This window comes from Nyctereutes procyonoides, unplaced genomic scaffold, assembly GCF_905146905.1.
Source record: "Nyctereutes procyonoides isolate TBG_1078 unplaced genomic scaffold, NYPRO_anot_genome, whole genome shotgun sequence".
NCBI classification, from domain to species: Eukaryota; Metazoa; Chordata; class Mammalia; order Carnivora; family Canidae; genus Nyctereutes; species Nyctereutes procyonoides.
In genome coordinates, this window is record NW_026575140.1 from 65,681,321 (window position 1) to 65,695,922 (window position 14,602).

Consider the following 14,602-nt stretch of genomic DNA (forward strand, 5'->3'; position numbering starts at 1 on the left):
TTGGAGGTCTGAATGGGCAAAGTTTAAGGGACATTTAAGGTCTCAGCTAGAATGGAGTTTGTATGTTGGGAAATAGGCATTGGAGTAGTTGAGGACTAGTGGTTATTGGGTAGAAGGCAAATTATGCCAGAAAGGCAAGGCTTTTTCCTCCTTCGGTCCAGAGTTTGTTTCGAGGTTATTTCAGTGGAAGAATTACCACTGGGACCCAGAAGTCCGTGGTCTGGGTCTCCCAAGTTTAGTTAGAAATGCTCATGAGCTGTAAGATGTGGAGTTAAGTTTCTGGGTGTTAGAGGATCATGATCAACCTATTAAGGATCTTTCTTTCTGGAAAGAATCCTGGAGAGCTGAAAAAGGTAAGGAACTGGAAGTTTAAAGCCTCTGATATATAATAATTAGCTAGTGGCTTTTGTTTTTGTTCCATATTTCTGGATTTATATATATATATTTTTGATAACTTCTTGGTCTTTCCAGAAATTTATTTTCTCTACCAATTGCTATAAAAAACTGGCAAATTAATGTAAAATGAATTTTCTCCTAAATTCTAAAGGCTACATAAATGTAACATGGTGTTACTACTGATGGTGCAAGTGAGATTTTTGTGTGTGTGTGTGTGTGTTTCAGATGCAGGGCTTTTTATTTGGTGCCTGGAATGTTTCTTACAATAACCTGTCTAAAGTGGAGTTCCAAGATGTAGATCTTGTGAAGAATGTTTATTTCTCTTTATACAAATACCAAACCTCAGCCCTTGAATACTGCCTTTGAAATATAAAAAGCTAGATCATGGGTTATAGGCTATCCTTATAAGCATTTGAAAAAAAAAAAAGAAATGTGGTTCTGCCTTCTTTTTAGATGTGTTTTTTATTTTTGAAATGAAATCTTACTGGAAATTTTTGGGTATTGTATGTGGAAGATAGTTTGTGCTTTATGCTGTTTCAGGGAAAAAAATGTGTATGATGTTAAGTAGGTAATGTGGCCAGTGATGTTTTTTTTGTTAAATGTTTGCCTGGTGGGATTCAACTTTGGACATTTTTTCCATTTTCCTTTGGGAATTCTGTTCTTTTAGATTTCAGGGTTGCACTCTGTCTTAACCTTGTGCAGATCTGTCTTTTAGCTATTACAGTTGTAAAAGGTTTGGATATGGCCCTTGTGTGACTTGAATCTGATCCATTCTTCCAGATTATCCTAGGGTGCATGAATGGGTAGACAAGATAGATGTAGTGATTAGGCTTATGATTCCTGTTTTGGACTCTGTCTGAAGATCTGAGGACTTCAGCGGGTGCTGTTTTGATACCTTTAGAGATTTCTCTTTACTCCTTTACTGGCTTCAGAAGTTGGGATGGCTCTCAGACACCTTCTCTGCTCTGGGTGTCACTTCACTACTTCCTAAACTAGCGATTTCTGCCTTCACAGATGGTTTAGTCCAACACTGTGTAGGGAGAATGCTTTAAATTCATATATCTTCATAGTAAATGGTGATGAAACATTTGAATCATAATAGTTGGTGTTGAAATACAGCAAGGAATACAGCAATACTAATTTGGCATTAGTTTCTCATTTATGAAACAGTAAAAGGAATAAATGTATGTTCTGCTTTTTTCCTTTCTCTCCCTGTTTGATACATATGCATTTAGAAACCCTAGAAAAAGCTAATAAGCATGAAGAAGATGAAACTATCCACTGGACTCAATCAAATGCTGCCTTTTCTCCCTGGTAAACTTGACTCTCCCCTAATGTCTGACTAATTTGTACTTTTTTAGGTCTCTGCTCTTAGATGTCATTTGCTCAGGGCAATTTTCTTGACTCCTAGACAGCATTCAGTAGGGCTGTTACATCTTTAAAGCTTCCAGTATGCCTACTGTAACACTCACACCACTTTATTGTTAGTTACTGGTTTTAGTGTCTGTTCCTGATTGTCTATAAGCTTTGTGACAGCCAGAACTATGTCTGTTGTAGTGCCTGGCATTTAGTGGCCCCTTAAAAATGTTTTTCAATTTATAAATTTAAGAGAACTTTTAGCATTTTTAATAGGATTTATTTCATACTTTTCTGTGTGTGTACACAAATATACATACAAGTATTTCTGTTAAATATATTACACTGGAATTTCACCTTGTGTGTACAAGGAGAGTTTTGAAATCAACATGAGGTAAAAATTGCTCTTCTGTCTTTTAATACCTACAGTAAGTCAACATAGTCAGTTTTTCCCTCCAGTGTTCAATGATAAAATTGTACTTACATACAGTGGTATGCTATCTCTCTATACACTGGCAGCCATTGTCCTCCAAAACCAGACTCTGATGTACCTTTCTGGCAGTCTTTTCTGGTGTCCACTTAGTTGCACTGGCTTCCGTTGGATTTCTTCTATCTTTAGTTAGCTAAGTTTACCTTGTATTTTTCTGGTTTCTATTCCTTTGTTCATGCTATGCTCCCCCTTTGAAGACCTTAGTTTTTCCCTTTTTGTATTTACTTTCAAGATCCTCCTCAGATTCATCTGCTCTGACAGATGTGTGTTTCTCTGGCCAATCCTGAGTGGTCTCTTTCCACTTTATGGCATTTATTGCCCCTGGTCATCCTTTTACATTTAGTAATGTACCATCTTGGGGAATGTTCTCTTGGATCTCTGGCTTTTGTGTGTGTTTGTGTTTTCTAGTCAGCTAGATTATTAGATCACTGAAAGACAGGGATACTCTTTTATTTCTTTGTGTTCTTCATAGTTTATGCCTGGCACAATGTTTCTTAATAAATAATTTATTTAACTATAAGAATTTGCTCCTCCTATTATAACATGAATCCTGAACAGAGTGCTTTGATGAGAATACTTTTTCTTTTGTTTCTTAAAAAAAAAAAAATTCTACAAACACCCAATTCCATTTTGGCTTACTGCTTGCACACAAGTGGTTGACACAATTTTTCACTTGAGCAGAGATCTGTTTCTTAAAACTGATGCCACTAAACAATGTTGCTCCCAAGGTATAAAACTCCCCAGAAAGATGATTTGATTCCCTTAATGTATTGGGTACCATGTTTCTTAAATTAGTAATTGTATTATAATTCTCTTGTGGCTTGAATGGGTAATTGTCTTTTTGCTATAAGTAGAGAGCTATTTAAGAAATTCTTTTTAGCGGTGCCTTATTTGATTAAGCCTTCGCCTCTTGATTTTGGCTCAGGTTATGATCGTGAGATTAAGCCCTGTATCAGGCTCTGTTCTGGACATGAGCCTGCTGAAGATTCTCCCTCTTCGTCTGCTTTTCTCCCCCTAAAAAAAAAAAAAGAAAGAAAAATTCTTTTTAATTGATTTGTTTCTTAGAATCTGACTCTCCTCCTGTGGTATAGTTTAAAAGTCACTCAGAATTAGAACTGGTGGCGAAATTTTGAAAAAGATGCTCAGAGCCTTAGTTTTCTGTTACAGAAGTTAAAAAAATGGTATTCCTAATATTTACTAATTAGGTGAAGTTACTTCTGTGTTACCTATTCATCAGAGTGTTAAAATGTAAAATGAAGATTGCAATGATGTGGAAGAAATTTCTTATTTTTTTTTTTTTAGGTACAAAGAGGATGGTGAAGCCTTATTAATTTTGCTTCCCTCAGAAGAAAAAGGGATGGTGCAGCAACTTCTCCAGAAGAAAGTGCCCGTGAAGGAAATCAAGTAGGAGCTGCTGCTGGGTGTCTTGATGTTATTGTTAGGAGAATAGAGAGACAATTATTATGCTGAGTTATGGACACTTAATTCCCTCCTTCCTCTTCTGCTGTCCGGTTTGACTTTTTTGTTTGCTTGGTTTTTTTTTTTTTTTTTAAACAAGTTTTTGGAGAAAATAAGATGAAACAGAGAACTTGTTACTTTCAGCAGGCATTGGTGGATAAGATTTGTAGGGTTGTGTGTCCATTTTGGAGGACTGTGCTGTCCTTTGAAGACACTTAAATTGTCGGCAGAATTAGGATCAGAGTTTCACCTGTGCTGGGGTCCTTGAAACACTGTGGCTTTACTTGGAGGGTGTTTAGATTGGGGCAGTGGGCTGGAGGGGTTGGGTAAGAGTTTGATGGAACGATGCTGTGAGCTCTTAATTGCTGAGGCCCAGTGAAAATTTTCTACCTTTTGAATCTTTGATTTTTTATGTGATTTTATAATTAAAAGAGAGTAAAGAATACCTCATCCATCCCCACCTACCACCATCTTGGCTTTACAGGAGTTGAGTGGTTCACTCTAAACTTAGGGAAACAAGTGGGATTTCTTTTGTGAGAATTTCATGGTTTCCTGTAGCCTCCCTTGTGGAGTTAAGTAATGATCCCATCATGTTGTGCCTAATTCCCAGATAAGGAAAGCATTATTTATATCTTTGGGTACTTGTTTATTATTTGAAATTAGTTTTATGGTATTTGACTGAAAATGGAGGTACTTACAAAAATGACGTTAGAATAGATGTATTCTCTTTCATGGACAGTAGATCTCCCATGAGAAGGCTACTTTCCAACTTTATGGATGTAAGAAATAACCAGTGATAATTGAATGTTAACCTTAGTATCTTTCATTCAGCCTGAGGCATCTAGAGATTCCTGATCTTGATCTCCATCCCACCCCCTCCCCGCCCCGCCCTGCATTATCTCTAATACGTGATAATCAAATTTATGTCTAGAGTAATTTCAGTCTACTCTGGCTCCTAGATGAGAAATAATGTTACAGATTTAAAAATATTGAGAAAAATAGGAAAATGCTGTATGCTATCTTCAGTTTCTAAAATTGAGATGTCCTAGTTTAACCTTTATTTTTTTGTTACAAAGAATCAACCCAGAAAAACTTATTGACATCCAGAAAAAAATGGAATCATTTTTAGCACAAGATAAAGATTTAAAAGAAAGAGCTCAAAGGGTAAGTTAAGTTGTTGGAGTGGACCATTTATGAAAGTTAAAATTCATTGTTTTCTATTACTTTTAGGTTTCATTATTATGCTTCAGATAGTCAAGTAGTGCAATTTGCAGATAATTTTAGCAGATTCTTTAACTTTTAAAAAGACTATATATTTCTTAGAGTAACCTGGGAAACTGTCATTCAGCTCTGTGCTTCTTCAGCAAACTTACATAATTTCTTATATGAGGTTAAATTTCTAGAGAGCATAGCACTTCTACTAAATTGCCTTTTAGGAATGAAGTTTTAATCTATAAATAGGACTTAATGTTCCTAAATTACTTTTTTGACTTAGAAATCCTTTTGATTAGCAAATACAAAGAATTCTCACTTTTCCTTAAACTTACTTTTTAATTCTTAGAGTGCCCTGTGCGTCCTAACCTGCTTTAGGAAAGGAATAAAGGAAATAATTTTGTGTTGTGCTTACAGCTACCCAGTCTTTAAATTGGATGAATATTTGAGTCCGGGTCATAAAGCTCACTCTTTTCACCATACTTTTATGTACATTGATTATGAGATCTACATACGATCTCTATCTCTGTATCTCCCAAAATGTATCAGCAGTGAGTTAAGAGAGTCAGGATTCAGAGTAAAGATTTCAGCAGATAGATGAAGCAAGGGGAAGGAAATAAAAGATGTGGAAAGAGCATCCTAAGTAGATAAGGAGTCTGAGCAGAAAAACGATCCATAGTAAGGCTTTTATGTTATGGTTTGGAAACTGGATATTCTCGGGAAGGAAGTTTTATTTAAAGAGCAGATCTTACATATCTTTTTAAAAATTAACTTATGTTATATTTTATCAAGTTAGCCTCACTGTGCTTAAAATAACACAAGTGATGAAAGCTAAAATTTGAATGCTTGCTTGGTGTTAAGCACTTAGTCATGACATGACTCTGCTACATGGCAATTTGATGTGTGTTCCTAACTTCGTCTTCCCAACAGCCCATGAGGGAGGGGGTATTGATGTGGTTTTATACAGGAGTAAATAGTAGATTGAGAAAATTATAGATTGTCCAGGGTCTTAAGTAGCAGGCCCAAGACTGAAATCCATGTGTGACTTTCTTCAGGACTTCCATCAGGAGAAATATAAGACAACCAAATATTGAACTGTGCAAAGTTGAATTTCTAGAAGCTCACTTCACCTAAAATCTAATGAAAAGGACCTTTAAAGGAAAAAAATTTTTCTTAATTTTTGGACTTGCAAACATCTATGTGTATATTTTGTTTAAGAGACATACATTAAGTTAGGAGTTAAACCTTTTAACGGTTTTAGAAATAGTATGCTCATTTAAAAATACACATGAATTCTGAAATGTCGTGACTTGCATACTTAAGAGGCCATTCAATTATGAATCAGGAAATAAGGAACATTGTAAGGATGTTTCACTGGTTTGTGCATACAACAAATGAGGCTTCCAGAACAAAGATTATAGAATGCACATTGAAATAAATGATGTGATTTATTGAGTGTCACACATGGTTTAACAGAATGGCTAACTGTGTGCCAGCAGCACCAAGCTATCTAGTTTCATAGAAGTGATTTTCTAGCCTTTGATTATAATCTGGATAGAACAAAAATGATAGGCTACATAAGGGGTGATTGTTTTTTTTTTTATTTTAATTTTTTTGTGAACAATTGTAAGGGAAAAAATAAAATTATCCTTGAACTGTAGCCATTCATTGTTTTTCATGCCTATGGAGATAGGGAAAATAGTTTGAAGAGAGGATTAGTGTAAAGTTAGAGCAAATGTGAAGTTCAGGGAATATAGAAATGGGAGTTAAGTATACTTTACAAAAATTAATTTTAAAATAATGCTTCCTTAGATGTGTTTCATCATCTTTGGTTATGGCTGACAAATAATCAGGATCATATTTACTTTTTTGGCTTATATAGTTCTTGATATAAAGATTCCTTTTTTCTTTTTACACACCAAAGAAAAATAACTCAGGTTGATGCCAAATTAATTGAAATGATAATATAAAAGGGAAGGCTTTAGAAATAAACGTTATTCTAAAAAAAAAACGTTATTCTGTTATGATTTTATTATGCTTAATTTAAATACAGTAACATTTTATTTTGTTGGAAAACATATTCTTTGAGTACTAAAATAATTATTACTGATAGCTACTGTTTATTTACTGTATTTACTGTATTCCCAGAAGATACACCAAGGTACTCCAGATGCATTTTTCTTGGTTACCTTTTTGTAACGCTTTAAATAGAAGGTGCTCTGATCTCTGAATGAGGAAATTGATAGAGATACAAGAGATATGCTCAGCTATTAAGATAATGAGCTCATATTGTCATCTGTATTATTCCAAAGCCTATATTTTCCCCTTCTTATACCATATTGCAACAGAATGATACTATCATTGAGAATAGCTTTTTGAGGTGATATTCTTTGTTGAGTTGGCTTGATGAAACAAATTTAAGGTCTTATCTAATTATCTAATATTAACAGTTCTAAATAGGATGTATTTTTTTTTCTTTTTCTTTCTTTCTTTTTTTTCGGTGGAACGGGGATATGCCCAACTATTTTTTAAGATTTTTTACTCCTGTTGAATTTATCCCTTTGGTTAATTTTCTTTTATCTTGATTTATTTTCCATTCCTATTATATGTCATACTTTTAAACCTCTTATTTTTACAGTGTTTTGTCTCCTATATACGTTCAGTGTATCTGATGAAGGATAAAGAAATATTTGATGTGAGCACATTACCTATACCTGAATATGCCCTGTAAGTATTCATATTATAGTTTTGATTGTGAATCCTCAGAGGTAGAGCTCATTTGTCTGAAACCTGGTTCTGAGAGGCCTCCTTGAAACTACTCTGCCTTATTAAAAGAATCTGTTAAAGATCTGTAGAGAAAAAAAGATTGTGTAAACTAGAAAACTAGGTGAATGTTCCTTTTTTTTTTTCTTGTCATACACAAGTTTCTTACTTCAAAGTGAAAATTTCTGAATGTTACATTGGCCGTTTCCTATAGTTTTGTCTTAGTGGAGATGGAGAACAATTGATAAGCATTGTTGGAAATCTTTAAATGTCTGCAGTTCTCTTGTTCTTTGGAATGCTGACCTGGTACACTGTAGACATTCTTTTTTTATGCTTTGATTATGAGTTTCCTTATCAGTTCTTCCCTTATTTTAGATTGATCGCCATAACTGCGTGCTTTATTGCCTGGATATTCTTTGTGTTGTGGTGTTTCTTATAGGTGTTCACAGTTACCATGGCAAAATGTCCCTGTTCAGTAACTGAGGTTACTATTACAAAAAAAAGGAACTCTTGCTTTTGTTTTGGCTTAGTATTTGAAGGACTTTTTTCCTAACCTTTCAGCTATAAAGGAGGGAATGCTCATTTTTTCAGTGGGGTTCTTACCTGTGGGAAAAGCATTGACAAAATCCTATAGAAGCACCGTTGAGGTTAATCATACATTAAATGTCAGCATAAAACTTCCCAGCCTGTGATAAAATATATATTTTCAAGGCTAAGTCTGTATATTTGGGCCTACTCTCCAGGAATTCGAATGTCTTTACCTGTAAATGGTGTCTGATAAAAACTCATTTCTGGGCAAGCTGCTATTTTCTGCTCTTCATGTTGGATTGTAAGTTTAGTATAACAGATAATTTGTCATTTTTAACATTTTAGAGTGATTGAAATTACTAGATAACAGTGTGAGGCTCCTGACTCTGTGTGTAGGTAATTGATAGAAGACTGCATACCATGTATATAACATGTTTTTGTCGCTTATCTGTTTATGTAGCAGTTACTAGTTTCACCATTTCTGAATACAATTCATGGTTTAGGTTATTAGCTCCTTTTTTGTACTCTATGAAGAAGTTCTATCCTGGTTTTCTGATTGACTTACTGAGACATTAGGAAATAGGAGAAGCACAGGGTTTTAACTACTGGAGGGTCATAATTATGGGACATTTTGTTGCTGCCAGCACCAGGAATTCTCATCTGTTCATAGTTGAAGACCTTTGCTTTTTATTGGTGATGTTTAGGAAAGGCAGAAAGTTAACTTCTGAACCTAAATTATTGATACAGTTTAATTGGTGTTGTCGCTTAATTTTTGTGGATGTTTAGATGTGTAATTTCCTTGATCTATAAATTGCCTTAGAAGCCCTTTGTTACCTAAAGCAGTTTTATGTATGTAGGATATAATAAATGATTTAAAAAACCATTTTCCTAAAGAAACATGTTTTGAATAGCTATTATGTATAGTTCATTGTGCTAGATGTTAAAATTATAAATGTATGTACTCCTACTTTAAAGGAGCTCCAAGTTTTTAGTAGCTAAGATAGAAACATAAATGCGATTGTAATACACTGAGAGAAACGCTCTGGCAAATGATAGGTAGTGGCTGCCTGTGTGGCAGGCAGTATTTTAAGTGCATTGCTTCTATAAACTCATTTTATTCTTATAACAACCCTATGGTGTTGGTACTGCTCATGCCATTTTGCAAATAAGAAAACCAAGTATAGAGGTTAAGTAATGTCTTTTGGCCACAAAGCTAGTGTGTGACAGTCAGGATTTGAACCTCTGCAGTCCCATTTCTGAGTGTATGCTTTATCACCGTACCTCTCAGTTTCTTGGATCTTGTCTCCTAGCAAAGAGGCAATGGATTCATGTTATAATGTTGGCTGTTTATCATAGCAGGCCCGGCTTTAGGAGTTTATTTCCAGGCTGTTAGTGGGCACATAGGACCTGGGAAAGACCTGATCATAAAGTCAATCTTGATTTTAGAAAGGGAAAGTAATTTTTCTTTTCTTTTTTGGTCTTTTGTTTAGAAATCCTTTTTTTTTGTAGAAGAGATATTATTATTAAGTGACTATTATTAAGTGACTTATTAAGTGTTTATGAGGAGAGGACAGTGACAATGTGGGTTTATTCTTTGCAGAAAACTGTTCTGTCCTTTCATGTCTTTTTCCATATCCGTGTCTTTTTCAGCTTTAGTATTTATGTTTCACAAAGTGTTTTCACATAGTTAGCAAGTCAGGTTGTTACAACAGTTGTGAGATGGGCCTGGTAGGTCCTGTTACCCCATCTTTGTGGCAGCTGAAGCTGAGAGGTAAACTGGACATACGCAGATTTGGTACATGAGCTGTTCCCTTGTTTCTGGTCTTGTGTTTTTTGTTTTTTAAAGATTTTATTTATTTATTTATGAGAGACACACAGAGGCAGAGATATAGACATTGGGGAACCCGATGTGGGGCTTGATCCTGGGACTCCAGGATCCCACCCTGAGCCAAAGGCAGACGCTTAACTGCTGAGCCACCTAGGTGTTCCATGTTCTTTATTTTGTACCTTGTTAACCTCTTAATGAAAAATGATGTATCGCCAGTGTTTCCTGACAGGTGTTCAGTATTTTTTGGATCTGCTTTTGGATCACCTAACCTGTCAAGATTGAGTTGTATCTCAGAGAAGTGTTTTTATTAAAACTGTCGCATGGTACCATAAGCACACCATCAGTGTCCTGAGATAACTATTTTCATTTGTTCATATTTAAGGTCTCTTGGACTTGCTGTGGCACCACGGGTAAGATTTCTTCAGAAAATGCAGAAACAACCCACCAAAGAATTGATGGTGAGCCAAGATAATCAAGTAATTGAACCAAGGGCTCCCTCCCTCACCAATGATGAAGTAGAAGAATTTAGAGCCTACTTCAATGAGAAGATGTCCATCCTTCAGAAAGGTGGGAGAAGACCAGAAGGGACAGAGTACACACTGGCTAATGGGATTAGTGATGAAGAGGAGGAAGAGAAGGAAGATGAGGAAGACCTGGAAGAGAAGCTGACAAAAGCAAAAGAGTCTCAGCCTCAATCTGTCCCTCGCACTGGGGAGGCCAAGGAAGCTTCTGGGCAATTCTTGGACAGAGATGAGGAAGAGGAGGAAGATGGACATGATGCTGATTTCTTTACAGTGAAGCAGCACAATGTATTTGGGTTGGATCTGCAGGAGAATAAAGCACTACAGGTAAGTTTACCACTAGTGGAGGGTCTTCTGTGATTTCCTGCCATTTCTTACCTTATGCTGCTTGTCGCCTTTGGGGGATTATGGAGGAAATAAGACTAGGAGAAATTTGTAGAATGACTTTCTTTGCAGTGAACTCTCCCCTCCTTCTCCATATTTAAGATGGAATAGGTGCCTGAGAATTCTTCTTATTTATAACTTTGGAAACTCTAAGAAGGCTGATAATTTTAATCTTCTCATTTATTTTTCTTCTGAGGAATATTTTAAAAGTAGCCAAAGTCATGGTTACAGGGTTATGGAAGGCAGGTGATGGGGTTCTGTGGTTTATGGTGTGAGAATCCTTCACCATGATTCTACTTTCTGATTTAAATCATGATAGGTGTTCCTTACAACAATTTAATCTTCCTAAGCAAGAGTTTTACTTTTAATGAGACGTTTGCTTTTGGGCACCAACCAGTAGTATCTTAAATAGAAAGCCAGCACTTTTTAAAGGCCACTTATGAAGGTTTATTAAAAGTTTCATGTAGATACTTTGTTTCTCCATAGCTCCCTGATAGGAAAAATAAAAGGGATAATTCAGATGAAGCATCTGTTTTCTGGAGAATTTGTAGGTGTACAGTAAATGTATTTCTCCTTCCCTTCCCCTTCTTGTTCCCCTCCTGTTTTGTATATCTTTGCTTTTTTTTTTTTTTATCATTTCTTTAAAGCGAATTGAATAAAAAAAATGAAGCCAAACTCTTATTTTTTTATACAGTGTTCTGTATACAGTGTTCTGAGTAGTTTTGGAATACTAAATTTTGAACTTTGAAACTTGGATAGGTGTTTAAGTAACTAAATAAAAATCTTGGAAAGGTAGCAAACATCCTTAATGAGTACTTAATATATAATCAGGCATTTTCTAAACATTGTCTCATTTGGTCCTTGAATAACCCTGTGAAGTAGGTACTATTTCACTATACAGGTAGAGGGAAAAAACAGCTAGGACACAGAGACAGTAAGATAGTGAGGTGCACAGCTTGTTACTAACATAGTTAGAATTTGTGCTTAAGTATTCTGATTTGATTGAACAAGAAAAGGAATACTGAGCTTGTTTTTGAAGTGTGATTTATTACTTTTCCTTACAGAATTGATATACTTTGTGCAGTATGTGATAAATCTGTGGTTAACCTAAGGCCACAGAGATTTTCTCCTGTGTTTTCCTTGAGAGGTTTTATAGTTTTAGCACTTAAATTTTGGGCTAGGGTTTATTTTAGCTTAATATTTGTGTACATTGTGAGAGAAAGGTTAATCTTTAAAAAAAATTTTTTTTAATGGATGTCCAATTGAACCAGTACCTTTTGTTAAGTAGTTCTTTCTCTATTCAATAATCTTGACCCTTTGTACACTGTTGACTATGTATTTGTTGGTCTTTTTGACTCACTTTCATTTCTATAGCCATCCTTTCATCAGTAACATCCATCTTTATCAGCTTCACGGTAAATCTCAAATTAGGTAGTACAAGTCTTCCAACTGGATATTTAAAAAAATTTGTTTTGGTTATTCTTGGACCACTGCATTTCCATGTAAGTTTTTGAATCATTTGGTTAATTGGTACAAAAACATCTAATGATATCTTTTTTGAGATTGCATTGAAATCTTTAAATCTGTTTGGGGAGTATTGATATTTTGAGTCTTCTGTTTGGGGAATATGGCCTGTCTTTCCATTTATTTAGGCCTTTTAATGTCTTTTTGTGTGGTTTTATAATTTTAAGTATGCATACTTCCATGTTTTTTTTAGATTCATCTCTATTTCATAGTTTTCAATGCTATTATAAATTACATTTTTAAAATAGAAATTTCTAATTCTTGCCAGTATATAGAAATACTGCTTTCTTTTTTTTTTTTTTTTTTTTTGTATGCCAGTAATTCTAAACTGGCCTATTGGTTCTAGTGGCTTTATTTTTGGAGATTCTTTGGGATTTTCTCTGTAGATGGTCATGGGGTTTGTGAAGAAAGATGGTTTCATTTCTTTTTTCTAAGTTGTGTGCCTTTTATTTCATTTTCTTAATTATACTGTATGTTGAGTAAGTGGTGGTGAGAGTGGCCATCATTGTTCTGTTCCTGGTCTGTGAGAGGGAAGACATTCAGTCTTTTAGGATTACATCTGATGTTAGCTATAGGTTTTTTGTAAATGTCTTTATCAGGGTAGGAAGCTTCTCTTCTGTTAGTAGTTGGGCTGGTGTATTTATCAAAATGGATGGTAAAAATTTTGTCAGATCCTTTTTTTCCCCCAACTATTAAGGTGAACATATAGTTCTTTTGATACATTGATTTTATTTTTAATGTCAAACCAACCTTAAATTCCTATGATAAACTTTAGTCATGGTGTGTTTTATCTCTTGCAGGATTTTGCTTGCTAATATTTTGTTAAGGGTCTTTATTTCTGTGTTCATAAGGGATATTTGGCTTAATCTCTTCTAATGACTTTGGGACTGTGACACATTTTTAAAAGCTTTTGATACATTTTGCCAAACTATCCAAAGAGCAGTCATAGTCATTGCCCACTTACTTACTCGAACACTGAATATTAACATTTTTTTTACTATTTTGAAAAAAAAAATCAATGTGAAATGTGTTTACCATATGAATTTCTTTCTTTGGTTCTATTATTGAACATTATTCATTTATTTCACTTGTATAATTTTTGTGTATGTATACTATGTTTTCCCTTGCTATGATACTGTTTTTTTCTGTTGATCTCCAAAGTGTCCTTAAACATTAGTTACTGTCTCTGGCTTTAATAGTCCTTGTCACACAAAATTGTGTGTTGACCTGCCTCCCTTACTGGATTATGAATTCCTTGAAATTAATGTCTTGCTGACTAGTAGTATGTGGTTAGGACTGGTACGGTGTCTAGTTCATGTTGAATTTCAAAGATGTTTCATGAATGAATGAGTGAATTATTGAAATTCTTATTCTTTCACTTTGTTCTGTTTGCTGTGAATTTCATATAATTCATGCATGTGGGGTGTATTTTTGGAAATCTGTTTTGAAACTGTAAGATTTTGAAAATAGATAAAATTTATCAGATTGACTACAAATGATTCAAAAGATATTGTTTAATTTTCTATAAACATGAGCATAAATAACTACCTTTTTTCTACTCATTAAATTATATATCTGTGCAGGCCAAGCTTTGGAATTTAGATAGTAGATGAACATATCTAATAGTGATACAAAGTTCTGGTTAAGAATACATTTGCATGGTATACTGTAAAAAGTTCTGTCTTTAAAATACCTACATGGGGGCATCTGAGTGGCTCAGTCAGTAAAGTGCCTGCCTTCACCTCAGGTCATGATCTCAGGGTCCTGGGATTGAGCCCTGTGTTGGGCTCCCTGCTCAGCGGGGACCCTGCTTCTCCTTCTGCTTCCACCTGCCGCTCCCTCTGTTTATGCTCTCTCTGTCAAATAAAATCTTAAACTTACATGACTTTTTTTTTTAGATGTAATAAATTGGAGTATATGACCTCTATGTCAAATGTGAGGAACAGTTTGGGATAGCAGGATTTTGAGATGCTGATAAAAGAATGTTTTTTCTTTTTCTTCTGGCACATTCCCTAGTACACAATCAGAGTTGGAATTATTGGTTCTTCGGCTGAAATAGAAATACAAAGGCTACTGCCTTTCACCTCCCCACCCTCACCTAGTCTTGCCGGCTTTACTTGTTATGTACCTTCAGGCTTTCAA

At 34.9% G+C, this 14,602-nt stretch overlaps 1 protein-coding gene across 3 annotated transcripts in view; it reads left to right on the plus strand.

Moving 5' to 3' along the window:
- The window catches only part of DDX10 (DEAD-box helicase 10), a 267,786-nt gene that overhangs the window by 38,983 nt on the left and 214,201 nt on the right, over positions 1–14,602 (plus strand). For all 3 annotated transcript variants that reach the window (XM_055307117.1, XM_055307118.1, XM_055307119.1), the window contains 4 exons: positions 3,545–3,646; positions 4,777–4,864; positions 7,551–7,639; positions 10,414–10,879. In XM_055307117.1, the coding sequence (XP_055163092.1) occupies positions 3,545–3,646; positions 4,777–4,864; positions 7,551–7,639; positions 10,414–10,879 (745 nt within the window). The remainder of the gene's footprint in view (positions 1–3,544; positions 3,647–4,776; positions 4,865–7,550; positions 7,640–10,413; positions 10,880–14,602) is intronic.